Source organism: Schistocerca cancellata, chromosome 9 (assembly GCF_023864275.1).
Source record: "Schistocerca cancellata isolate TAMUIC-IGC-003103 chromosome 9, iqSchCanc2.1, whole genome shotgun sequence".
In the NCBI taxonomy this organism is placed as follows: Eukaryota; Metazoa; Arthropoda; class Insecta; order Orthoptera; family Acrididae; genus Schistocerca; species Schistocerca cancellata.
In genome coordinates, this window is record NC_064634.1 from 64,107,118 (window position 1) to 64,134,196 (window position 27,079).

A 27,079-nucleotide genomic window follows, 5' to 3' on the forward strand; every position below is an offset into this window, starting at 1 on the left:
AATCGATGGCCTTCCTGCCATATGTGGGTAGCCTCTCATCAAAAATAGGACGCATTCTCGGCAGACACAAAGTAAAAGTGATTTTTCGTCCTCCACCCAAGACAGCTGCACTCATGGGCTCTGTCATAGATGATTTGCTGCTCCGAAATCTGGAGTTTACAAAATTCCATGTGAATGTGGTCTTTCTTACATCAGACAAACAACTCATTCTGTCCAAGAAAGATGTACAGAACACCGGAGGTACACAAGACTTTTACAACCTAACAAGTCGGCAGTGGCAGAGCACTGTATTGATAATGGTCACAGTATGTTGTATGACAACGTCGAAATTCTGGCAACTACATCATCCTTTTGGGACTAGATAGTGAAGGAGGCAATTGAAATTCGCTTGACGACGAATCTAATTAATAGAGATAATGGTTTTGAACTTAATAAATCATGGAATCTGGCACTTGCTGTAATAAACTCGCAAAGACGTCACAGTGCAGCTCACAATGATATATCGATATGCCAACACAGATCAAGTGCGCAGTCATAGATACAACTCGTGCATTATGCACGTCTCTGCTGCCGACCAACGTCTCTGGCGCATTTGCATCTGTGGCCACATGCGCAGTCACGCGGTACAACAGTATAAAGGGGCGAAGCGAGCACTGGAGCGGCAGTCTTCTGGTCACTCTGAAGATGGCTGAATGTTATACAGCTGTAATATTAGAAGGAGATTTGTTGTGGCTGCACACCCGAAACTTAATGGAACAATAATTTTATGCTGTCCACCCACCACTTAAAACTGTATGATCAAACTCGACTGTATATGGGTATGAAAATTTATTAAAAAGTGAAAGAAAGAGAATGGCTCAGCCTAAATCTAGAAACACCTTATATGAGAAACTAATCCAGGAATGTTACTATTCAGTAGAAGAATTCATGGATGACAACCTGAAAATTTGAGCAGGAGACAGCATTGTCAGTTTTTAAAAGTTTGTTACTTTCTAAGAAAATTTTTGAGTGCCTTAATGATATTACAAGAAAAATTGTAAACCAGCTTTTGTGTTTTGACAAGTTAACATAAAGTTAATGACTTGAAATTGTATGTTATGAGACAATAATCTTCTATTCTGTTCTATTCCTCAATTTCAGTTCCTGCCTCATTCACCAGGGACTGGACACTAACTTTGGTGTCACTAACAGCGTTTACATACGACCAAAATTTCTTTGGATTTTGTGAAATATCATTTGGCAATATTTGGCAATGGTAGTCATCGAAGGCACCATGCATTACTCTCTTGACAGGCAAATGCGTTTTGTTTAGCATCTCTCTGTCTATAGTCCAATGTTTTGTTTTACACCTATTGTTCAGTAATGTTTCTTTATGGTCACTGTGTACTATGGAGGGTCCCTCACATTATGAACTGTTCTACTGGGTACGTGTATATCCAGTGTGTGGTCTTAAAGCTTGAGCCATGTTGCTCTACATGCTCCTGACCTGTGCTGAAAGTTTGAAGTTCCTCATTGAGATATGAAACTACTGATTTTTTATCTAGTTTTCTGAACATATATATCTTTCTGCTTGTTTTAGTTGTTCATCACTGAACTGTGTCGTGGTCATTATACCAGTTTCAGTATGAACAGCCTCAAAGAGGTCAGATCTGTTTGTTGCCATTAGATCCAATACATTTTCATGAGTGAGGTTCAGAACTATCTGTTCGAGCCAGTTTTTAGAGAAAGCATTTCAGAGGATGTCTTATCATGCACACCACCAGCAAAACTGTGGATGATTAAAGTCTCCACCAGTGATTGCAATATGATTGGGGAATTTACATAGAAGTGAACTGGGGTTTTTTCTAAAGTTTTTGGTTACATCAGGATATGAGTCTGGCGAAGGGCGCCTTAGATGTGCATCATGTCTATTGTGCATTGGGATCTTTAGCCCACTTTCTCGTCGTGGCATTGCAGTCCCGCTCATCCTTCCTCTTGAGTGAGGATACCTTCCCGGGTGCATTTTTGTCCACCCGCTATGCAGTATCGTTTTCTGCACCAACTAGGACCATGGAATTCTTTGCACCTCATATCCAGCCCAGTAGCCAGTCTGTTGTTGTGGGGCCTCCATGTACCCTTTTGGTTGTAGCCCCCTGACAACACAGGGGTCGCTCTGCCGATGCCTGTGCCGTAAACTCCCCATGTATGCCTTGGAGTAGATGCTCATCTTCCTGCGGCATCGGGACTGACTGCTGAGGATGGATGGCACCCGCTGGGAGGCCCACCTGTCGGAGTGGATGGCTTCAGGGCGGATGACATGCCACACAGCGTAGTACGTCATCTCTTGCTGGTGGTCTCCCACCAGCAGTCTCTAAGTGGGCAAAGTCTTAACTTCAATGCTAAGAACTATGACCGCAAATTTTTCCCCTCCCTGGCCAGACCGTGGGAGGAACACCAGGCTAAGGACGGCAGTGAAGCTTATTCACCTCGATACCTGGTATGTACGAGAGTTGATGGGGAATCTTTCATGTCCATGAAGCCTCAGTTTTTTGTGGAGGATTTGGAGGACAAGTTTGGGGAGGTGGAGGGCTTGTCTTGATAAAAACAGCATCCTCTGTCCAGTCACAGGCATTACTCGCTTGTGACAGTTGGGGGGATTTTTCTGTTACCATCACATCCCATAAGAGTTTAAATATGGTCCAGGGTATTATATTCCACAGGGACCTTCTTTCACAGTCTGATGACGAGCTGCGCACCAGTGTAGAGCGGCGACGTGTTCCTTTCGTCTGGCGCGTACATTGGGGTCGGAGGGATAATCAGGTTGCCACTAGTGTCTTCATCTTGGCCTTCAAGGGTGACACATTGCCCGAGAAGATCAAGGTGCTGGTCTACCACTGTGATGTTAAACCATATATCCCTCCCCCGATGCGGTGCTTTTAAGTGCTGGAAGTTTGGCCATATGTCTTCTCACTGTACTTCCAGCATCACATGTTGTGTGTCAACTGTGGAGAGCATCATTCACCTTGCTCGCCAGAGTGCAGGATTTTACAGAAAAAGAGGAAAATCATATAATATAAGATGCTGGACCGATTGACGTACACTGAGACTAAGAGGAAATTTGAGTGCCTACATCCTGTGGCTATGACCACCTCTTATGCCGCCGCTACATGACAGTTGTCACCCTATCAGTTCCTCACATTCCTGTCGCCTCTCAGAACCACAAGACTACACTTGCCCCCTTAATGGTGGGGAGCACTTCCCTCCCTGTTGTTCCCGCACTACACCACCAACTTCAGGAGCAACACCCCCACCCCAACCATCGGGGATATCAGTCTCCACTTCTGAGCCGGAGAAGTGTAAGTCTTCTTCAGCTCCTCTCGCTAGGAAGGGGTCCCTTGGGTCACTCCCTTCCCAGGTTTCTGCTAGTGCAAAAGATGACACCCGCCAGTGGCTGAAGAGCCCAAAAGCAGCTGGTCGTAGGGCTTCACACTCATCGTCAGTCACGGAGACTGAGCCAGTGAAGTCCTCCCAGCCAGGGAAACCCGAGGAGCAGCGAGAGAAATCCAAAAAGAAAACCCCTAAGGCTAAGGAAATTGCGGTGACACCCACACCACCTCTACCTACAAGCTCTGCTTCTGCAGATGAGGTGGAGATTCTGGCATATACTGAGGACCTAGATCTCGCCGGACCCTCAGACAATGGATATAGACTGCTAGGGCAAAAAGTCATTGGCAACAGGTGACCCTTAGGAGTAAATTGCTTTACATGCCTTCCCAGTCTCATGATGACATCATCCTCCACTGGAATTGTGGCAGTTTTTCCACCACCTGGCTGAGCTACGGCAACTGTTAATCTTTACACCTGCTTTCTGCATTGCCCTCCAGGAAACCTGGTTCCCAGCAATGTGGACCCCTGTCCTTCCCAGCTATAAGAGATACTACAGGAACCGTAGCGACTATAGTAGTGTGTCTGGTGGAGTTTGCATTTATGTCCTAAACTCAGTCTGTAGTGAAACTGTGCCCCTTCAAACCCCTCTTGAAGCTGTGGCTGTCAGAATAAGGACGACACAGGAAATAACTGTCTGCAATGTATATCTTCCTCCAGATGGTGCAGTATTTCTGAATGTATTAACTGCAATGATTGATCAACTCCATAAACCTTTCCTACTTTTGGGAGATTTTAATGCCCATAACCCCTTGTGGAGTGGCACTGTGCTTACTGGCCAAGGCAGAGATGTCGAAACTCTGTCTCAGTTCGACCAGAGCATCCTAAATACTGGTACTCTACACATTTCACTGTGGCTCATGGTAGGTACTTGGCCATTGATTTATCAGTTTGCAGCCCCAGACTTCTCCCATTTATCCACTGGAGAGCACATGACGACCTGTGCGGTAGTGACCCCTTCCCCATCTTCCTGTCACTGCCCCAATGTCAGACCCAAGGACGCCTGCCCAGATGGGCTTTAAACAAGGTGGACTGGGAAACTTTCAGCTCTGCTGTCACCGTTGAATCTCCCCTACACAGTAACATCGATATGATGGTTGAGCAGGTGACTACAACAATCGTTTCTGTGGCAGAAAACACAATCCCCTGCTCTTTAGGGTGCCTCTGGCGCAAGGCAGTCCCTTGGTGTTTGCCAGAAGTCGCTGAAGCAATTAAGGAGTGTTGGTGAGCTCTACAGCGGCATAAGCGACACCCTTCCCTGGAGCACCTCATAGCCTTTAAACGGCTCTATGTGTGTGTTCGCCAACTTATGAAACGACTGAAGCAGGAGTGTTGGTTGAGATATGTCTCGACCATTGGGTGCCATATGTCACCTTTCCAAGTCTGGGAAAAGATCAAACATATTTTCGGGTACCAACCCCAACAGGCTTCCCCAGTGTTAACATAAATGGCGTGTTATCTACTGATGCAAATGCGATTGCTGAGCGCTTGTGTTGAGCGCTCTACCACCTCGAGTCTGCCATCCGAACAGCCTTTTCCAGATCCAACACCTGGTTGCCGTCTTTTTTGACTTACGAAAAGTGTACGACAGCACCTGGTGCCGTATCCTTGCCACATTATACGAGTGGGGTCTCAGAGATCCGCTCCTGATTTTTATCCAAAACTGACTGTCGCTCTGTACTTTCCATGTCTAAGTTGGTGCCACCCATAGTCCCCCCCCCCCCTCGCCCCCTCCCCATGAGAATGGCATCCTGCAGGGCTCTGTATTGAGTGTCTCTATATTTTTAGTGGCCATTAATGGTCTAGCAGCAGCTGTTGGGCCATCTCTCTCTCTCCTCTGCATGCAGACGACATTTACATGTCGTACTGCTCCACCGATACTGGCATTGCTGAGTGGCACCTGCAGGAAGCCATTCACAAGGCACAATCATGGGCTCTAACCCACGATTTCCAGTTTTTGGCCACAAAGTCGTGTATTTAGCACTTCTGTCAGCATTGTACCGTTCATCCAGAACTAGAACTTTACCTTAATGATGATCCACTAACTGTATCGGAGACACACAGATTCTTAGGGACGGTTTTCGATCCCTGATTGACTTGGCTTCCTCACCTTGGTCAGCTTAAGTGGAAGTGCTGGCAGCACCTCAATGCCCTCCGCTGCCTGAGCAACACCAACTGGGGTGCAGCTTGCTCTAAACTGCTGCAGCTCTACAGAGCCCTTGTTCAATCCCACCTTGACTACGGGAGTCTGGTTTATGGTTTCGCAGCACCCTCAGCATTGGGTTTATTCGACCCAATGCACCATTGTGGCGTTCATCTAGGGACAGGAGCTTTTAGGATGAGTCGGGTGACTGGCGTTCTTGTGGAGGCTGGAGTCCCTCCATTTCAGGTTAGGCATGCACAACTGTTGGCCAGTTACATTGCACAAGTTCGTAGTTCTCCTGGGCATCTGAATCACCGTCTCCTTTTCCCAACCACAGCAGTTCATCTCCCGCATCAGCCGCCCAAGTCAGGGCTTCCAGTTGCAGTTTGTGTTCGATCCATTCTTTCTGAACTGGAGTCCTTACCTTTACCACCTATACTTGAGGTCCATTCACATACACCTCCATGATGTACACCTAGGCCGCGACTTCACCTGGATCTTTCACGTGGCCCTAAGGACTCAGTTAACCCCCGTGGCTCTCCACTGCCACTTCCTCTTGATTCTTGACATGTACCGGGACCACGAAGTGGTTTAATCCAACGGCTCGATGGCTGATGCTCACGTCGGTTTCGCGTATGTCCGTGGAGGACATATTGAACAGCATTCCTTGCCCGATGACTGCAGTGTTGTCATGGCCGAGCTGGTGGCTGTGTCTTTTGCTCTTGAGCACATCCATTCGTGCCTTGTCCTGTTTACTGACTCCTTGAGCAGCCTACAAGCTATCGACCAGTGCTACCCTCGTCATCCTTCGGTAGCGTCCATCCAGGAGTTCATCTTTGCCCTGGAACGGTCCAGTCGATCAGTGGTGTTTGTCTGGACCCAAGGTCACGTCAGAATCCCAGGCAACTAAGTTGCTGACAGGCTGGCCAAACGGGCTACGTGGAAAACGCTTATGGAGATCAGCTTCTCTGCAACTGACCTGCGTTCAGTACTATGCCGCAAGGTTTTGCAGCTTTGGGAGACAAAATGGCATAACCTCAGCACGCACAACAAACTGTGTGCCATTAAGGAGACTACGAATGTGTGGCAGTCCTCCATGGGGGCCTATCGGAAGGACTCTGGTTTTCTGATGGCTCTGCATTGGCCACACTTGGGCGACACACAGCTACCTTCTGTGACTCTGGTTTTCTGCTGGCTCTGCATTGGCCACACTTGGGTGACACACAGCTACCTTCTGTGACTCTGGTTTTCTGCTGGCTCTGCATTGGCCACACTTGGGTGACACACAGCTACCTTCTGTGACTCTGGTTTTCTGCTGGCTCTGCATTGGCCACACTTGGGTGACACACAGCTACCTTCTGTGACGTGATGATGCACCTCAGTGTTGGTGCGGCGCCCAGCTGACAGTGGCTCATATCTGGGTGAGTTGTCCTTCTTTGGCTGCCCTGTGACAGACTCTTCAGTTACCGGACTCGTTGCCATTAATTTTAGCTGACAACGCCTCGGCAACTAATTTAGTTTTACGTTTTATACGTGACGGTGGGTTTTATTATTCTGTAGAAGTTTTAGCGCATGTCATTTGTCCCTTTGTGTTCTGCACTCTAATGCTCTTAGGTGTGGATGTTTTAATATGTCGCAGAGTGGCTGGCTTTTTCTTTTTATTCTCGTGGTCAGCCGGCCATGGTCATCTGCTCTCTTGGTTTTACCCCTTCTACCTGTTTCTTGCTTATCTCTGAGGTTTTCTTTTCCTGTTTTGTCCATAGTAGTGTTGGTTGTCCTTCTGTCATTCTTCTATTTCTTCCTTTCTCCTGTTGGTTGCGCAGTATGTCTCCTTTTTTCTTCTTTCTGTTGTGTAATTATTTTACTGGGAACAAGGGCCGATGACCTCGCAGTCTGGTTCAATCCTCCCCTCCCCTCCCCTCTCCCCCCCCCTGCCCCCACCCCTCCCCCCGACCCCAGTTTAACCAACCTACGGGTTTCCGCAAAACAGGTGAAGTGAGTCCCACTGGCTCAGTTTCAGTGAAAAGACAGCATCCAGTATCCTCTCAAATTGCTGGATATTGCTGTGTAACAGCAAAACAATTATACTTCGTTGAAAATATTGAGGGTAAGTTCAACAGAGTAGTTGCACTGTAAAAAGTGAAATGGGTCCTTATTTATCAGAACTACTACTACTGTGTGATTACAAGCATTCATTGAATGTTACATACTGGGTGACATCGCTATTGTGGGGTAACTGTAGTCATATACATGACATCCTATTATTGCAGAAGAAAGCCATTAGGATAATTACAAATTCTTCACATAAGGCTCACTGCAAACCCTTATTTACCAAACAAAAAATTATGACTGTAATAAACCTCTATGTATACAATGTCTTAATCTTTACGAAGAAGAACCTACAAGATGTGAAACGTAGAGAAAATGTACATTGTTACAACACAAGAATTATCAAACACATATACACGCCTTACCACAGACTATCAAAATCAATAAATAGCTATGAAGTCACAGGGCACAAACTATTTAATAAGCTGCCACATGCCATACAGGATCTTCCTGAACATACATTCAAAGAAATACTGCATGAATGGTTTATTGCCCACCCATTCTATGATATCAATGAATTCTTCAACTGTAAAATGCAGTAATCCAACAGATGACCCACTGTACATTTATTGTAATATAAGCTAAAATATTTCAGTAGTCAATACCTTATCACACTGTATTATAAATTGTAACTTCATTTGACGTTGTCAATTGCTGTAATGGCCTAAAGACAATAAAATCTTTATTATTATTATTATTATTATTATTATTACTGTCAACTACATATAAAAATCTTAATATGACCCTATGTATTAATTCCACTGAGACCTGCTGCTTCTGGCCAACAGTGAATTGTAATCCAATCCAGCAAGACCAGAGGTTTGTCATCCACTTGAGCGTAGAAGTACCTAGTACCTGTGCCATGTTAAATTGACTGTTTTCATTGAACCTTTTCGTGGACAATGTTTTAATAATGACCTGTTTTGTGGGGAAATTCTTAAAATAAAAAGGGTCAAAGGTTTCTTTATAATTAGAAAGCTAAAAAAATGTCAATCCTTGCACATGTACCTAGACAATTGACTGACAGAATTTCTTTGTACCGAGAAAATGGTATCAGAGAAACCATACATTAGGCTTGAAAAAAAACAGAGGTTACAGGAAATTGAGTTTAAAGTTTTGTAGTACTTAACAGAGTCTTTAATACATTTCTGCTGCACACTAGTCATTTAAATTCACAATTTATTTCAATACATCTGTCATAAATTATTCTGCTCAGCAATTTGTGAGCGGGACACAGTAAAGAATCATATTCCTGAAATTATAGGAGAGATTGGTAAATTCCGAAAGGCATATAAAGCTTTCCCTGCTGTTAACCTCTTTCCAGGAGAATGTATGGAATGTACAAATGTAATAGTGTCTTCGTTATATTCACTGTTTCCTTTCTTTGAGATCCTCCAGACCTTTTCTTGTCAACTTTGCTCAGAAAAGAAAAACACTTGTCAACTTTGCTCACAAATAACAATCATGTTATTTTATTACTGTAGAAACAGAGAGCAACACAACAAATAGTGTAACTAATAGCTGAAAGCTCAAATTGGCCGAAAAAAAAAATGTCTATAGACTTATGAATTGTAAGAAGATAAGTCAAGGAGCAATAAATGGGAATGTCTGATTTTGAAAGCTGCCATTTAAACTGACTTTTAGGACCTTTAAATAAGGACTTGGTCGAAAGTACGTTAATTTTGCATGAAACACACTTCAAACAATCCTATTGACCAACAAAAAGAATTTTCATAGTTTTCAAGGTACTTTGTGCCCTTACTTCAGAAAGACTCAAAGAATAACAGAATAGATATAGGCTCCTTTGACCTCGGATATCAAGGGAAGACACAACTTGGGTTACAGATACGATGTTAAACCTTACATCCACCAATGTAGGAGGTATTTCCAGTGCCTACTCTTTAATCATGTGTACTCTGTTACACCGTTGAACCTGTGTATTTATTGTCCAGGACAGTGTCCTCCAAGATCAGCCGCCTGCTCTCTGCTCAAAAAAGGAAGTAACTGTGAGAATGTAAATTCTAGACTGGTAATCTTATTTCAAAGTTGGAAAGAAGTGTGACCACCTTCGCCTCATTATAATGTTTGGCCTTCATGCTGATGCATCCAGGAACATCTACAGTCTCTCCAGCACTGACAGAGGGGAGGACACCATGGAAGGTGCCCCCCCCCCCTCCCCCTACCTACACAAAGTAGAAATGTGCCACACAAACCAATGTATGCAAGAGCCACAGATTGCAGAGTAACTTGTTCTTCATTCAGTCCAAAGCTTAAAGGCAGCAAAATTCACACTAACTCAAACCCCCACCCCTTCAGAGACAGAAAGAGAAAGGAAAGAAAATATCCTAAACCAAAAACAGATCTGGCAGTTCTAGCTGAGCAGTCAGACAGTGGCTCCTCTTCCTGGCATAAGGTTTGAAGGGGAAGGATGATGGGAAATTTCCGTAATTGTCATCTTTTCCTAAACCACACAAGGACTTTTTCTTCAGCCCTCTTCCTACCATTTCAATCTTTCTACGAGGAGGAGGAACCACAGATTTCCTCTTGCTGCTACTCGGTGGTTAGACTTCTTATCCATCCAATTATATTATAATTTCTCTTAGTGGGGACTTCATCACTGACTCCGTGGACATTGGTTAACTTTTGCTGCACACTTCGCAGAACAATCTGTGTCCTGGAGTTATCATCCTACCTCTCCAATTACCATGAGCTGGCAGAAAACAACACTTTCTCCTTCCACTCCCATCACCTAGAAACTTGAAGTGGTCTTCTCAGCTAATGGGAACTTTGTAGTGCTTCAACTTCATGTTCATATATGTCCCCAGATTTCATCAAAAGAAGCAACCAGGTGCTTCAACAGCTGAGCAGTAGCAGTCAAGAGTATCTTGGAAATTTTTAATCAAATATGATAAATATGATGAGAGGGAGGTTTTCCCACCATGTGGTGGGAGAGCATTGTAGTATATAGCATGAAACCAGAAAAGATGCACACAACCTAGATAATTAGATCCACATGTCTAACGCTTATGTTATGTAAATTATCAGAAAGAATGGTTGATAGGTGACTGTTTGGTCTTAGAATCCAAATGGCTACTTGTTATTCCAGAGCAGCTTCAGTTGATGTAGCTCATGAGCAGGAGTCAGTAAGTAGGGTAGAATGCTCCTAATTTTTGGGTGCACATATTGATGAAAACTTGGACTGGTAGAAGCATATTACTGAGCTTCTCAAACAATTAAGTTCAGCTACTTTTCCTCTTGGGTATAAATGCTAATCTTTGAAACAAAAGTATGTCTCCTGGCATGTTTTGCATATTTACACTCAGTAGGCCTAAATGTCGTTTGGAATAATTTTCTGGGGTAACTCATCACTTAAAAAGAAATTATTGATTGCATAAAAGGAGCAGTAAGAATAATATGTGGTGGTCACTCATGGGCATCATGTAGTTACCTCTTCCAGGTGCTAGGCATTTTAACTGTACAGTCACAATACATATTTTTGCTAATGAAATTTGTCATAAATAATCCATCACGCTTTGAGAATAACACTGGTGTACAAGACTACAACACAAGAGTGAAAAATTACCTTTTTTACCCATTGTTAAAGCTGCCAGTGGCTCAGAGAGGAATCAATATTCAGTAACAAAAAGTTTTGATAATTTGCCCAATAACATAAATGACTGACATGTAGTGAAGCAAATTTTAAATATAATTTAAAATCTCTTCTCCTGGACAATGCCATCTATTCCAGCGATTTTCTATTTAAAAGAAAGGAAAAAACTTTAGTACATGAATAGGAATAAAATGGTATGTTCATTAATGTTAACAGTAATCATGTATGCCCATCATGTAAACTGACTTGTTCCACATCATTTTGATAAAAGAATTGTTCAGATGATCAATGGAATATCTTATGAGAGGGAGAGAGTGTCTTGACCTACCACTGACCACCTTATGAAACTAGCATCTGCAGTCGGAGATCCCTCCACACAATGCTGATACCTGATTGCCATGTTCTTATATTTACAGAAAGCATATGATACTACATGGTGCCATCATATTTTGTCTATGTTGTGTAAGTGTTGTTTTTGGTGTTGTGTACTCATTTTTGTGCAGAACTTTTTATCACTGACTGTTTCAGGTATCAGTTGGCACAATCTTAGCACCCATTGTGTTCAGGTGAAAGGAGTTCCATGTGGAGCAATTCTAAATGCTGCCCACTTTGCTGTTGCAGTCAACAGTATTGTAACAACTTTACTTCCCCCCTCCCCAGCCTAATTGTCATTATATGTAGAGGACTATAGGACTATGGTTATAATAGAAAGAAACATTCCACGAAGGAAAAATATATCTAAAGACAAATATGATGTGACTTACCAAATGAAAGTGCTGGCAGGTCGACAGACACACAAATGAACACTATACACACAAAATTCAAGCTTTCGCAACAAACTGTTGCCTCATCAGGAAAGAGGGAAGGAGAGGGAAAGACGAAAGGATGTGGGTTTTAAGGGAGAGGGTAAGGAGTCATTCCAGTCCCGGGAGCGGAAAGACTTACCTTAGGGGGAAAAAAGGACGGGTACACACTCGCGCACACACACACATATCCATCCACACATATACAGACACAAGCAGACATATTTAAAGACAAAGAGTTTGGGCAGAGATGTCAGTCGAGGCAGAAGTGCAGAGGCAAAGATGTTGTTGAATGACAGGTGAGGTATGAGTGGCGGCAACTTGAAATTAGCGAAGATTGAGGCCTGGTGGATAACGGGAAGAGAGGATATATTGAAGAGCAAGTTCCCATCTCCGGAGTTCCGATAGGTTGGTATTAGTAGGAAGTATCCAGATAACCCGGACGGTGTAACACTGCGCCAAGATGTGCTGGTCGTGCACCAAGGCATGTTTAGCCACAGGGTGATCCTCATTACCAACAAACACTGTCTGCCTGTGTCCATTCATGCGAATGGACAGTTTGTTGCTGGTCATTCCCACATAGAATGCATCACAGTGTAGGCAGGTCAGTTGGTAGATCACGTGGGTGCTTTCACACGTGGCTCTGCCTTTGATTGTGTACACCTTCCGGGTTACAGGACTGGAGTAGGTGGTGGTGGGAGGGTGCATGGGACAGGTTTTACACCGGGGGCGGTTACAAGGGTAGGAGCCAGAGGGTAGGGAAGGTGGTTTGGGGATTTCATAGGGATGAACTAAGAGGTTACGAAGGTTGGTGGACGGCGGAAAGACACTCTTGGTGGAGTGGGGAGGATTTCATGAAGGATGGATCTCATTTCAGGGCAGGATTTGAGGAAGTCGTATCCCTGCTGGAGAGCCACATTCAGAATCTGATCCAGTCCCGGAAAGTATCCTGTCACAAGTGGGGCACTTTTGTGGTTCTCCTGTGGGAGGTTCTGGGTTTGAGAGGATGAGGAAGTGGCTCTGGTTATTTGCTTCTGTACCAGGTCGGGAGGGTAGTTGCGGGATGCGAAAGCTAAGTCTGTCGACCTGCCAGCACTTTCATTTGGTAAGTCACATCATCTTTGTGTTTGGACTATAGGACTATTGTATACATTACAAATGCTTGGTTCAAATGGCTCTGAGCACAATGGGACTTAACATCTGAGGTCATCTGTCCCCTAGAACTTATAACTAATTAAACCTAACTAACCTAAGGACAGCACACACATCCATGCCCGAGGCAGGATTTGAACCTGCGACCATAGCGGTCGCTCGGCTCCAGACTGAAGCGCCTAGAACCGCTCGGCCACATCGGCCGGCTATACATTACACATCTCCATCTCACCTTACTGTGGAACAGGTACCTCAGAATGGTATATGAGATGGACATGATTGGCTTCAGGAGCATGGGTACTGTTTCTTGCCAACAAAATCTCGTGCAGTGTTGCAGACTTAGGTCTGTAAAGTCCACTTGGAGCTTTACTTGTAAGACCTGATACTATAATAGTAGTTGACAAATTCCATTTTTAGCATAGTTGCTACATGTATGTTAACTCAAGGATAGTTGTATGAGGAAATTAAATGCCATTTCCTCAACACTACCTCTTGGGAAACGGTTTGAACTGTTTTCTAAAATACTATTTTATCTTCCTTAAGTTATGGATGTGTTTCACATGGTTCAGCAACACCACCTTTATTTGGTTTATTAAACCATGTACAAAATAAAAGAAGCGACTGTAGCCTTCTGTACAAACTTGGTTGATAGTCTTCTTGTGGGAAGAGGCATCTCACCTTTGACAGTATGCTATCAGCTCCTTTTGATCAAATGTCATCATTGTCAACCAGCAATCGGAACAGCTCTTTGTTTTATTTCATTCTGTTTCAGAATGAGGCGATCTAGCTGCTTATGAACTATCTGCGACAGGTTGACAGGAACTTTGTGGAGAACTCTAGCTCAGAATCCCCCTTGGTATGTCCAAGGACAGTAATGTGGATTGACATGCACTTGTACCAGAGACACTACAGTTTCAATCACTTACGTCGGGTGATATCTCTCTGTATATCATGATTGTCCATCCACCTTATGAAATCACATATACAGATGGCTCTCAAGTCTGTGACTGTTGCATACACCTGTCTGTGCACGAGTTTGAGCAGTGCTGCCTACTGAATTTTTACAGTAAATTTACTATGCAACAGAAAGTCACATTTCAAGCTCTCAGACACATCGAAGCTCAAACAAACCTGAATTTTCGTGTATGTAGTGACTCCTGGAGCAGATGGCAGATGAATGCTACCCAGAAAATGTGCTGGTCTCCAACATTCGTGAAGTATTACATGACCTCCTTAGAGCAGGAATCTCTAACTTTTCTTTGTACGCCAAGTCACTCGGGTCTCCACGGCAATGAACTTGCTGACAGGCTCGTCAGGGACGCAACTGAAATGGAAACATTACAAATTGAGAATGCCAGGCACTGACATTTGGGCACACATGACATCGTGTCTGAGAGACGGAATGCCAGATGCCACACATACTGACAAACTTGGAATGGTCAGAGACATTGCTAAAGAGTGATGTATTTCTCTGCAGGCCTCTTGCAAAGCAGCTTTCATCTTACATCTTTTATGTATCAGTTGCACCAAACTCGCACTCAAATCTCTTGCAGCAGCACACCCTCCCCCCACCCCCCACCTTCCTCCTCTGTCCTTCCCATTCCTAGTGTGCACGTAGAACACCTTTGACAGTGATTCATATACTTAAATACCATCATACCTGACCTATGACGAGAACTGAAATTGGACTTAAGTACTTTCCTTAAATACTGGTCAGTGGTGGAGCAGCTGCTGATTACGATTTACGGTCTTTAAGAGGACGGATACTACAATAAAATTTCAAACTTTTACTGATCTCGGTGGCTTAGGGAGTGGGTGCAGAGATGGTGCCATTTACTGGTTATCTAATGCCCATAGGTACTCGGTGCACTGTGCCTCTGAACTGATGTGTGCTAGTACCTTTTATTCCGTGAACCTACACATATAATTCCTTCGCATTTTAACACATCGTAGTGTTTCACGTGCATCCCTACATATGTATTATCTATTGCTGCCAGGTGGTATGAAGGGTGAATGTCTCTCATCCTAGATGATATACTGCACTGAGGGGCATCCAACTTGATGCCGCCCCCCCCCCCCCCAATGTATCAAAGAACTGTCACCACTACTACTGAGTGTAATGCTTCTCCTTTTAATGCCACTCATGGTTAGGTAACAAAAACAGGTATTAATCATTCCAAGAAGACTACTTAGATTAGCAACCCAAACAACCTATTTGTACCATCTTCCAGGCTTAAAGTGCATAAAGGGTCTTCCAGCTTTGTTCCCTGATCTGTTGTTTCCTGATTTACAGCTCTTTCTTGTTGAGTCAGCTTCTGATTTTGAGTGGTTTGTTTGCTTTGTCTATATCACTGCCACAAGGCAAAACTGATCACACTTTGAATGAAAACTGTTCTTTTCAGTTACTTTGGAAATTTAGATTTGAAAACTTCAATTTATTTACCAGAAATACACAAGGCCGTTTTTACCATTTCATTGACTTAGAATGTAAACCTAATATTTAAAAAATACGAAATATTTTTATTGCATTATTAAAAAATAAAAACCTCACATCCCACATATTAGTAAGCCAGTGAGAGGTAACAACCTATGTGTTGTGCTCTAGTGAGGGAAACCATGTTAAATGAGGGGGAAGGAGAAGAAAAAAAAAAAAAAAAAAAAAAAAAAAAAAAAAAATGATTTCAGCTGGTTTCATCACCAAAGCAGACATTAATCACTTTAGTATGTACACTTTTTTTTAATCTTTAAGTTAGCAACAAAAATAATCAATGATTGATAATATAATGTAAATCCCTGCCCAAACTCTTTGCCTTTACAAATGTCTGCTTTTGTCTGTGTATATGCGGATGGATATGTGTGTGTGTGCGAGTGTATACCTGTCCTTTTTTCCCCCTAAGGTAAGTCTTTCCGCTCCCAGGATTGGAATGACTCCTTACCCTCTCCCTTAAAACCCACATCCTTTCGTCTTTCCCTCTCCTTCCCTCTTTCCTGACGAAGCAACCGTTTGTTGCGAAAGCTTGAATTTTGTGTGTATGTTTGTGTTTGTTTGTGTGTCTATCGACCTGCCAGCGCTTTTGTTTGGTAAATCTCATCATCTTTATTTTTAGATATATAATGTAAATAGATAGATAAAAAAATCTACCCACCAACTGGCAGCAGCAGAGCGCCTTTTACAAGCTTTCGGAGCCAATGACTCTCTGGCAGAAGAGTTGAAGGGGGAGGAAGAGGGGTGAAGGAAAAGGAGTGGAGACTTTTAGGGAAAGGGGTACAGTTTAGAAAAGTCACCCAGAACCCTGGGTCAGGGGAGACATACTGTACGGGATGAGAGAAGGAAAGACTTTAAATTAAGATATTCATTAAGAACCTTGGCAGTTATAAGTGTAAAATGCTACAATTAGATGTGAAAATAAGGTATAAAGCTTAGGTGAGATACAACATAAAACTTTTAATTCAAAATCAGTTTATTTAACTTTCCGTAAAATTTTTGTTTCCTAAGATAATGGCTTTTTCATTATAAGCTGACAGTACATTTCTTTTTTTTTGTCTATCCATTGTATAGTAAATATAAAAACCTATCTTTGTGTTACATGTATGACTTCACCATTGATTTGCACAATTTTCTATTGTTACACATTATTTCATTTCTCTTGTAGTTGCTTACTCTGTAAAGCTCGTCCATTTATTGTTGTAGTTGATCTGCACTGGGTGCAAACACTACAGTGTCATCTGTAAAAAGAAAAAGGTTCAAATATTATTCCATTTGCAAGCGCGCGCGCGCGCACACACACACACACACACACACACACACACACACACACACACACACACACAACCCCTTCTTTGGATTTACATTCTAAGTGTCTAAAAACTTTTATCTAGTACTGGTGAAAGTAGTAAGATAATCAATGAATGATTTCTATATAGGAGGTGGTTTCAGACAAGCTGTTCTCAGCTGTCCCAGAAATGACAGAAAAAAATGTGAAAATAGCAGCTTAAGAATAAATGGGAGAAGGCCCAGCTATTGGTTTAAAGATGACACTGTAATGTTGGCTAATAACATTGATATACTCCTATCTTTGATTACTGATCTCACCTCCCAATGTCACTGATAAAAAAAAAGTGTGGGCATTTATTGCAAAAGATACATTAAGGCAAATCCTGTTTCCATAAATGACAATTTATGTAAAACAATTGTATAAAGTTAAAATTTCAGTTTAGAAAATGGTTAAAATTAAGTCAGAGTAGCTGGTCAGCAATTTCCATCAGCAGACATAGTTTGTTAGTACTGCTAATAGAAACACTATTAATTAGAAAATAGTAATCCTAGCTTTTGGAATTGTCTGTTCTTTCTTGAGGTAACAATGATGTATAGTTGGGACAGTTGGAAAGACGTGGGCTAAGTTGGGAGGGACCCAGCTGTTAACGTGGACAAGGAGACGGAAATAGACAATGTTAAATTGTAAACAGTAAACAGCAAATTTAAATCTAGAGTCTGTTTATATGGATACAAATAAATCACTCGTGTAAATGATCAGCAGGTAGCAGTATCTTCATTGAGCAAGAAACTGACTTATCTTTGTCTTATTTCAGATTTGGTTCTGCACTGTCAGCTAAGTCAACATGGGGAAAGGAAAAAGTAAGTACAGTGCTATTGTGAAAGCTTTTTGTCAGACTTTCTATTATTGTTTAAATGTGTCAGAGTGGGTATATCAACAAGTGTAGCATACTTTTTAAAAAGATTGTGTCGCTGCTCAGACATCCCCCCCCCCCCCCCCCCCCCCCCAACAGTTTTTAAATTGATTGTAAAACCAGTGTTTTAGGTTCAGAGCACACCAAAGGTGCTTAATTTTCCTTTACCTAGACTGAAATAACTAAGTGATTGACAATTAGTTGCATACAGGAAAGATATCATAGTAACAACCAGAGTGTGAGCTTGGTCATTCCTTCTATCTGTACACCATTGTCACATCACTCTGTTGCCGCAGGTCTCAGTTGCAAGAGTCAGTTGTAGATGACACTTGTGATGTCTAACAAAACAGGTGATTTGTTTTTGTTGTTTGCATTATTTATCTATCTGTTGTTTATTTTGTGTGTCATAATGTTTTAAATTAATTGCAAAAGTGTGCAGAAAAGTGTTGTTGTTTTTAAAAGTTGTGGTCTTCAGTCCTGAGACTGGTTTGATGCAGCTCTCCATGCTACTTTATCCTGTGCAAGCTTCTTCCTCTCCCAGTACCTACTGCAACCTACATCCTTCTGAATCTGCTTAGTGTATTCATCTCTTGGTTTCCCTCTACGATTTTTACCCTCCACGCTGCCCTCCAGTACTAAATTGGTGATCCCTTGATGCCTCAGAACATGTCCTACCAACCAATCCCTTCTTCTAGTCAAGTAGTGCCACACATTTCTCTTCTCCCCAATTCTGTTCAATACCTCCTCATTAGTTATGTGATCTACTCATCTAATCTGTAGCACCACATTTCTAAAGCTTCTATTCTCTTCTTGTCTAAACTATTTATCGTCCACGTTTCACTTCCATACATGGCTACACTCCATACATATACTTTCAGAAACGACTTCCTGACACTTACATCTATACTCGATGTTAACAAATTTCTCTTCTTCAGAAATGCTTACCTCGCCATTGCCAGTCTACATTTTATATCCTCTCTACTTCGACCATCATCAGTTATTTTGCTCCCCAAATAGCAAAACTCCTTTACTACTTTAAGTGTCTCATTTCCTAATCTAATTCCCTCAGCATCACCCGACTTAATTCGACTGCATTCCATTATCCTCGTTTTGCTTTTGTTGATGTTCATCTTTTACCCTCCTTTCAAGACACTGTCCATTCCGTTCAACTGCTCTTCCAAGTCCTTTGCTGTCTCTGACAGAATTACAATGTCATCGGCGAACCTCAAAGTTTTTATTTATTCTCCATGGATTTTAATACCTATTCCTAACATTTCTTTTTCTTATTAATATTCCACTAAGCAAATCCAGTACTGCATGTTTTGTGGAATCGTGTTAATGTATCGAGAACACTGGCGTCCAGCTGTTTCTGTCACAGCTACATTCTGTGCAAAGACATTGGCCTCTTCCGTTAGTTTGATCGAGGCATGGCGAGGTCAGTAGTGTGCAGATTGTGGTTTTGTATCCATTATAAGTGAGGCATTGCTTGAATGATTAGGTAAGTGTAGAAAGGCATTCTCAGCAAATTACAATGGCTTAAGAAACGTGTTGTCCATAAATGAATCATTTATTTGCCAAAGTTGCATACCTAACAAGAATTGTAACAAATGACCAAAAAAATTTTGTATGTTTTAAATATCTTTAGAGACTCAATCATGTCAGTCCTCTAGACATCAAGCTTTTCAAATTATATATTGTTCATTGTGAATAAGGAGAGACTTTTTCATGCAGCAATTAAAATGTATATTAACTTTCCCTACCTACCTTTATAACCACAAATATCACTTATTTTTGCTGTAAAAAAAGTAACTGTGCTTTCAGTTATTTCCATACTCTTAGAGATTGTGACTTGTACTGCAGTAAGCATGATTACTGAAGTGGAGTAATCAACTCCTCTTCAGCTTGTGTCCATTAAAATTTTGCCCCAAATATATTTATGCTAGTGGAAGGTAGATTAGAGCTTAACATTCGTCCAATGAAGCATAGGGCAGTAAGCATGAGCTCGGATTTAAATGAGGATGGGGCAGCCAAACGGGCATGGAACTGCTCTGGTTTTTGTGATAGATTGTTAGGGAAACGTAAATGGAAACTTAAAAACACTACATATCGGGAAAATTAAAAAAAAAAAAATAATTGTTCTCTTATTGCTTTGAAGTACTCTTCTGATAAATATGCAGTTTCAACTAACAATTCTGTGTTAAGAAAGTTAATCATTTTCACTTGTAGAAAAGAACTTTATAATCATTAAGTCAGTTGTGGTGTGTGATTGTTGTTCAGTGACATTGTTACCTAAGTACGGCAGTATCAGAGAGCATTATTTTCAACTAAGATGTTAAATATTTTCATTTATCATGGTGAAATTTCAGATTCAGGAATTTAATTATTTAGTGTTCTTGAAATAAAATATACTGAATTCTCTCATTTTATCTGATAAGTCTTCTCATATTGGTGTTTCATGGCTGTTGATACATTAATAATTTCTCTCTGGCTTTATGCAAGACAGATATTATGTGCAAATGGACCAAATCTGCCACCAAGCAGCTCATAATGGATACTAATCATTTTCATTTCATTAATTATGTACTTAATTACAGAGGATAGATTGCTACTTGCTGTAAAGATGACACATTGAGTTGCAGACAAGCACAACAAAAAGATTGTTAGTCACTGAGCTTTTGGCGAAAGCCTTCTCGGAAAAGAAAGGAAAACAAACATATGTAGGTACATAAGCAGGCACACCTCAGATACACATGACCACTATCTCAAAGCACTCTGGCCAGACTGCAACTCTTGTGTGAACGAAAGCAGTGAAAGGGAGGGACAGTAGCTTACGCGTGGGGTGAGCATGCAGGGGCTAGACACGCCCTTGTCCTGCGATGTTATAGTCCCTTGACATCCTGGTAGGTGTGGGAAAAGTGAAAGTAAAAAACTATGAAATGCAACTGTCGGCTACATCATGTACAGTAATCAGTGTTGATCTTCCACCCCCATTTTTCAGCCAGTATAACAATGCAGTACATCGACACAGAGGACTATCAGCGAAGAAATAAAGCCTAAAGCAGGTGAACGTAAAAAAATGTGGCGATCTGATGGCAGGTTGTGGGTATGGTGAATGCCTGGTGAACATCGTCTTCCAGCATGTGTTGTGCCAACAGTAAAATTGGGAGGCAATAGTGTTATATTGTGGTCGTGTTTTTCATGGAGGGGGCTTGCACTCCTTGTAGTTTTGCATGGTACTGTCACAGCACAGGCCTGCATTGATGATTTAAGCACCTTTTTGCTTCCCACTGTTGAGTAATTCGGGGATCTTTCAACACGATCGAGCACTTGTTCATAATGCACGGCCTGTGGCAGAGTAATTACATGACAATAACATCCCTGTAATGGACTGGCCTGCACAAAGTCCTGACCTGAATCCTATAGAATACCTTTGGGATGTTTTGGAAAGCCAACTTCGTGGCAGGCCTCGTCGACCAACATAGACACCTCTCCTCAATGCAGCACTTCGTGAAGAATGGGCTGGCATTCCCCAAGAAACCTTCCAGCGCCTGACTGAATGTATGCCTGGAGAGTGGAAGCTGTCATCAAGGCTAAGGGTGGGCCGACACCATATAGAATTCCAGCATTATCGATGGAGGGTGCCACGAATGTGTAAGTCATTTTCAGCCAGGTGTCCTGATACTTTTGATCACATAATGTACCTGTTGATTGATGTGCTATGGAGCAACTGCTGATTTTGGTTTAAATATATATATTTATTGCTCTAAAATGCATTTGGTCTGTGTAATGACCAGCTACCCTGTATGCACATAAATAAACTTTGTTGTATTGGTGCGTTGTAATTTATTGTATCAATACATTGCCCTAATTTCCATTATTAGCATAAACTAATGGTCTTACAAATACACAATTCATTTCTGAAACACACATTATCATGTTATCTTTGTTTTACCATGTCACAGAAATTGTTGTTGTTGTTGTTGCGCTTCTTTGATACTATGAATGTATGATAGCACCTCTGGTTGCAATACAAACTCCAAAAATAATTTTTTGATAATATGTATTTATGTATCTGCATTTATTAGTTAGAATGTGTGAAATTTGGGTTTCTGTTCTTTACCAGGCTAATTCTGTAGGTATTCTTGCTATCATGTCTTACTGTGGGTGAGACTAAATTATGTGTCTTCTAAAAGTAATTTAATTTCTGATTATTTTAAAGTCATACAAATGACTGTTTTATTCTTTGCCAGAAAAAATTAGCTCTCCAAGAAGTAAGATTTCAATGCAGTGTTGTGCTCAACAAATTCACAAAATAAGTGTTAGCTAAAACATTCTCCCTTAGCAAACGATACTAATGAAAGACGAGTTGAAAAACTGATGTACTGTCTTTACGGATGTTTAGCCCACTACTGATTGCAACAGAGTACTTGCAAGAGCCATGTGGCTGTATTCCTAACTGGACATTTCCTGCACTGAACTATAGTTTGAAAAGTGTACAAAATGTATTTCTGACGTAGCTGCCATTTTAACCACCAAGCAAAGTAACTCACTCAAGTGAGCTGTTATTTACTATCAACGGATCTCTTTCGAAAAGTTGACTGCCTGACTAAAAAGTGAAGCACTCAGAACACAGGGTTCTATGCTAGTGTAATTTTGTATACATACACACCAGTGGCAGGCATGTAAATGATTAGTGTTAAAATTTTCAGTCAATGGAAAGTGCAGCTTGGAATATCAACAATATTATGAAAAGGATATATTGTTACTCACCATAAAGATAAGTTGAGGTGCAGTCACACACAATGGAAAGACTGTTACGTATGAGCTTTTTGCCAAAACCTTCTTCAGAAAAGAAAAATGCACACACTTCACACACGGAAGCACACCTCACATATGTGATCACTATCTCTGGCAGCTCCGAATAGAATGCAATTGAAACTTGTCGAACGGGAACAACTGGAAGTGAGCAGGGAAGTGGGAGAGATAGCACAGTACAGGTGGGAGAAGAGGAATCGTCACTGCCCAGCAGTGTGCCAGGGCTAGAGGTTGCAGGATAAGGCCTCCAGGCAAAGCAGCAGCAGTAGGAGGGGGAGGGAGGGGGGAGGCTGGGAAGGGAAAGAGGAGGAACAGAGTAGGGAAAAAGACTGGTAGATGCGATGGCAGAGAGCTGTGCACAATGAGGGTGAGGGGGAGATGAATTGCGAGGAGGTGAAAGGATAGAGGGGGTGGAAACAGTTGGGTAGAGGGTGTGGGGACAGTAGGTTACTGCGTAGATTGAGGCCGGGATGATTTCAGTAGAGGAGAATGTGTTGTAAGGATAACACCTATCTGTGCAGTTCAAAAAAAGCTAGTGGTGGAGGGGAGGATCCAGATGGCCCGGGTCGGGAAGCAGCCATTGAAATCGAGCATGTAATGTTAAGCAGCATGTATGAAGGCAGTGCAGATTCCTCTTTCCCCTCCTGTAGCCTGTTAGCCCTCCCCCTTCCCCAAACTGTCCGGATTGTTGCACCCATTTGACGTGTTTCTGTTAAATTATGCATGTGTGAATGTGTGCGCCTTTTTCTTTTCTGAAGAGTGCTTTGACCCCCCAGGGGGTCCACAACTCTTTTGTGGATACGTGCGTGGCGAGCACGGGGCCCCGAGCCATTGCAGCCTTCTTTCTCTCCCGGGCTGCATTTCCTTTCCCTTCCCCTCCTTTCCCCTCCATCCCCCTTTCCCCTCGCCCTCTCCTCTCCTCTCCCTCTATTGGTGTCCTTGCTTATGTTGGCCCCCGCTATCCTCCTGGTTCTGTTGGTTTTACACTCCGGCTTTGTTGCGTAATCATCTCCTCCTTTTGGCATTCCTTGGTCCCCCTCTGGGGTTTGACCTCCATTCCAAAATTTCTCTTCCGTAGTGTGAGCCATTTGGGGAAGAGCACCTTACCTAGTGTCTCCGACGTGCGCCCTCCTAGTACATTCCACCTTTTCTTTTACGTCGTTGTCTGATGCTAGGGTGCATAGCCAGCACGGTAGCCAGCCTGTGTGGTGGGGTCGCTATGTACCCTTTTGGTTGAGCCCCCTGAACACACAGGGATCACACTTCTGATACCTGAGCTGTGACCTCCTCATGCATGCCTTGGAGTGGTTGCTCGTCATCCTGGAGCATCGGAACTCCCGGCAATGGCCGCCGTGCCAGACGGCCCTTGCTGTGGCTGGGTGGCGCCCATGAGGAGAGCCCCTGATCGGAGTGGGTGGTATCAGGGCGGACGCTATGCAGATGAAACGCATACGGGTCCAAAACTCTGGCCGCTCTTGTGCGGCCATCTCTCTGTGTGGTACTGATTCCTCAAGTGCTGCTTCTCTTGCCCCTTCGGCTTTCCCTTCCGTGGCTACCCCCTGGGAGGAGGGTCAGGCCCGTCGTCTAGGGGCAAAACCTTTCCCCCGTTATCTAGTTTGCACCAGGACTGATGGAGATACTTTCACCAGTGTCAAACCTTTATTCTTTGTGGAACACATTGAAGACAAGTTCGGCGAAGTGGACTCCCTGAGCAAGATGCGGTCGGGTTCGTTGCTGATAAAAACTGCCTCGGCTGCCCAATCTGCAGCCCTTTGTGCCTGTACCCATCTTGGCACAATTCCCGTGTCAATTACCCCTCACCAGTCTCTAAATATGGTACAAGGTGTGATTTTTCACAGAGACCTCATCCTTCAAACTGATGAGGAACTTCGGGACAATCTCGGACGGCGGGGTGTTCACTTTGTTCGGCGTGTTCAGAAGGGTCCTAAGGATAATCGTATTGATACTGGTGCCTTTATCCTGGCCTTTGAAGGGAATACCCTTCCTGAGAAAGTTAAGATTATGGTCTATCGCTGTGATGTGAAGCCGTACATCCCACCTCCTATGCGGTGTTTTAAGTGCTTGCGTTTTGGCCACATGTCTTCTCGCTGTTCCCAGGACCCTCTCTGTGGTGACTGTGGACGTCCACTCCATGAGGGGAGTCCCTGTGTTCCCCCTCCTGTATGTGTAAATTGTCATGGTAGTCATTCTCCACGTTCAGCAGATTGCCCAGTCTATAAGAAAGAAAAAAAGATACAGGAGTATAAGTCCCTTGATCGTTTAAGCTACACAGAGGCCCGTAAGAAATATGCACGATTGCACCCTGTGTCCATGACATCTAGTTACGCCTTGGTTACATCTTCATCCCTTCCTCCCCCTTCCTTACCCCCATCCCGGACCCCTCCCCTTCCCCCCTCCCCTGCGGCTCCCACACCCTCTCCTCTGGGCGCTGCTCCCCCTCCCCAGCCGGAGAAGTGTCCCACTCCTTCGGCGTCTGCCGGTCAAGGGCGCCTCTCCCGGGATGCCCCTTCCCGGCACCTTCCAGGTCAGAGGTCTGCTGTAGCGCGGCGACCGCGAGAGCCGCAGTCTCTCGGCCCCCAGGTCGCCCGGTCTCTTTCTGTTCCTGATCTTGCTGCAGCTGGCTCCATTATGCCACACAGCCCTCCTCGATCTCAGCCTGAAAAGAAGAAGAAACATAAGTCCCGGGACAAAGAGCCTCTGGTGTCACCGGAGGTCCCTTCCCCGACTTCACAACCGGATTCTGACCTGTCGTTTATGGATGTCGCCCCCTCCTTGTCGGTGACGGGTGGGGACCCGGCGGTATGACTGGTTTTAGCGTGTTCAGCCCTCATTTAAACCCTCGTTCTGTGGTTCTCCAATGGAATTGTAATGGCTGTTATCGTCACCTTCCGAAATTGAAATCCCTTCTTTCGTCCTATTCAGCAGCTTGTGTGGTTCTCCAGGAATCTCATTTTACTGATGCTCACTCACTGACCCTCCGTGGGTTCCGTGTTTTCTGTCGAAATCGGGTCGGACCCTTGCGGGCTTCTGGTGGCGTTTGTACGTTGGTCCGTACGGACATTGCTAGCACGTGGATTCCTCTCCAAACTACATTGGAAGCGGTTGCTGTTAGGGTCCACTTAGACTCTGCAGTCACAGTATGCAATCTTTATCTCCCTCCTGACAGGCCTCTTACACCTGCTGCCTTAACCACACTTCTTCAGCAACTTCCTCCTCCCTTCCTCCTCCTTGGGGATTTTAATGCTCATCATCCTTTGTGGGGCAGTGCCTTTCCATCTAGACGAGGTCTTCTTATAGGCCAATTTATTGCAGACCACGACCTGTGCCTTCTTAATGATGGCTCCCCTACTCATTTCAGTGCTGGTCATGGTACCTTTTCTGCCATTGATCTTTCTCTTTCTTCTCCCTCTCTCCTCCCTTCATTACACTGCTCGCCACACGACGACCTTTGTGATAGTGACCATTTCCCGTTGATTCTCACGCTCCCTTCCCGCTCCCCGATGGACAGGTTACCTCATTGGTCTTTCCACCGCGCCGATTGGCCTCTATACACTGCACAGGTCGAGTTTTCTCCCTCTTTGTCAGGTTGTATTGATGACGTCCTACGTGACGTGTCTGACGCGATTGTTCGCGCTGCTACCCTTGCTGTCCCGCGCTCATCTGGACAATTTCGTCGTCGGCAAGTCCCGTGGTGGAGTACGGCCATTGCCATTGCCATCCGTGATCGCCATCGAGCTTTGCAACACTTCAAGAGGCACCCATCTGTAGCCAGCCTTTCTACCTTTAAGCGCCTTCGCGCTAAAGCCCGTTATTTAATCAAACAGAGCAAGCGGATATGTTGGGAACGATTCGTTTCTTCCCTTGGTTCCACTGTCCCTCTGTCACGGGTATGGGCTACACTTCGCTCTCTCCAAGGTTGCCATCGGCAGTCCACCCTCCCAGGCCTTCACCTCCCAGATGGCATTTGTACGGACCCATTAGTTCTCGCAGAACATCTTGCGACCCATTTTGCAGTGGCATCAGCGTCGGCCTCCTATCCAGCTGCTTTCCTTCATCGAAAACAGCAGGCTGAAGCTGTCACCTTATGTTTCACCACTTGTGAGTCAGAATCTTACAACGAACCTTTCACTGAATGGGAATTTCTTTCTGCTCTATCTTCTTCTCCTGATACGGCCCCTGGCCCCGATTCCATTCATAACCAGCTGCTTCAACATCTCAGTGCTCCACAACGGCACCATCTTCTTCGGGTGTTTAACCGTATCTGGCTCCAGGGTGACTTCCCTTCTCAGTGGAGGGATAGCATTGTGGTTCCTG

At 43.6% G+C, this 27,079-nt stretch overlaps 1 protein-coding gene across 2 annotated transcripts in view; it reads left to right on the forward strand.

The window, feature by feature from the left end:
* Positions 1 to 27,079, forward strand: part of LOC126100165 (protein argonaute-2-like) — a 288,991-nt gene that overhangs the window by 11,955 nt on the left and 249,957 nt on the right. For both annotated transcript variants that reach the window (XM_049910711.1, XM_049910712.1), the window contains exon 2: positions 17,831 to 17,876. In XM_049910711.1, coding sequence (XP_049766668.1) covers positions 17,861 to 17,876 — 16 coding nt within the window. In that variant the 5' untranslated portion in view covers positions 17,831 to 17,860. The remainder of the gene's footprint in view (positions 1 to 17,830; positions 17,877 to 27,079) is intronic.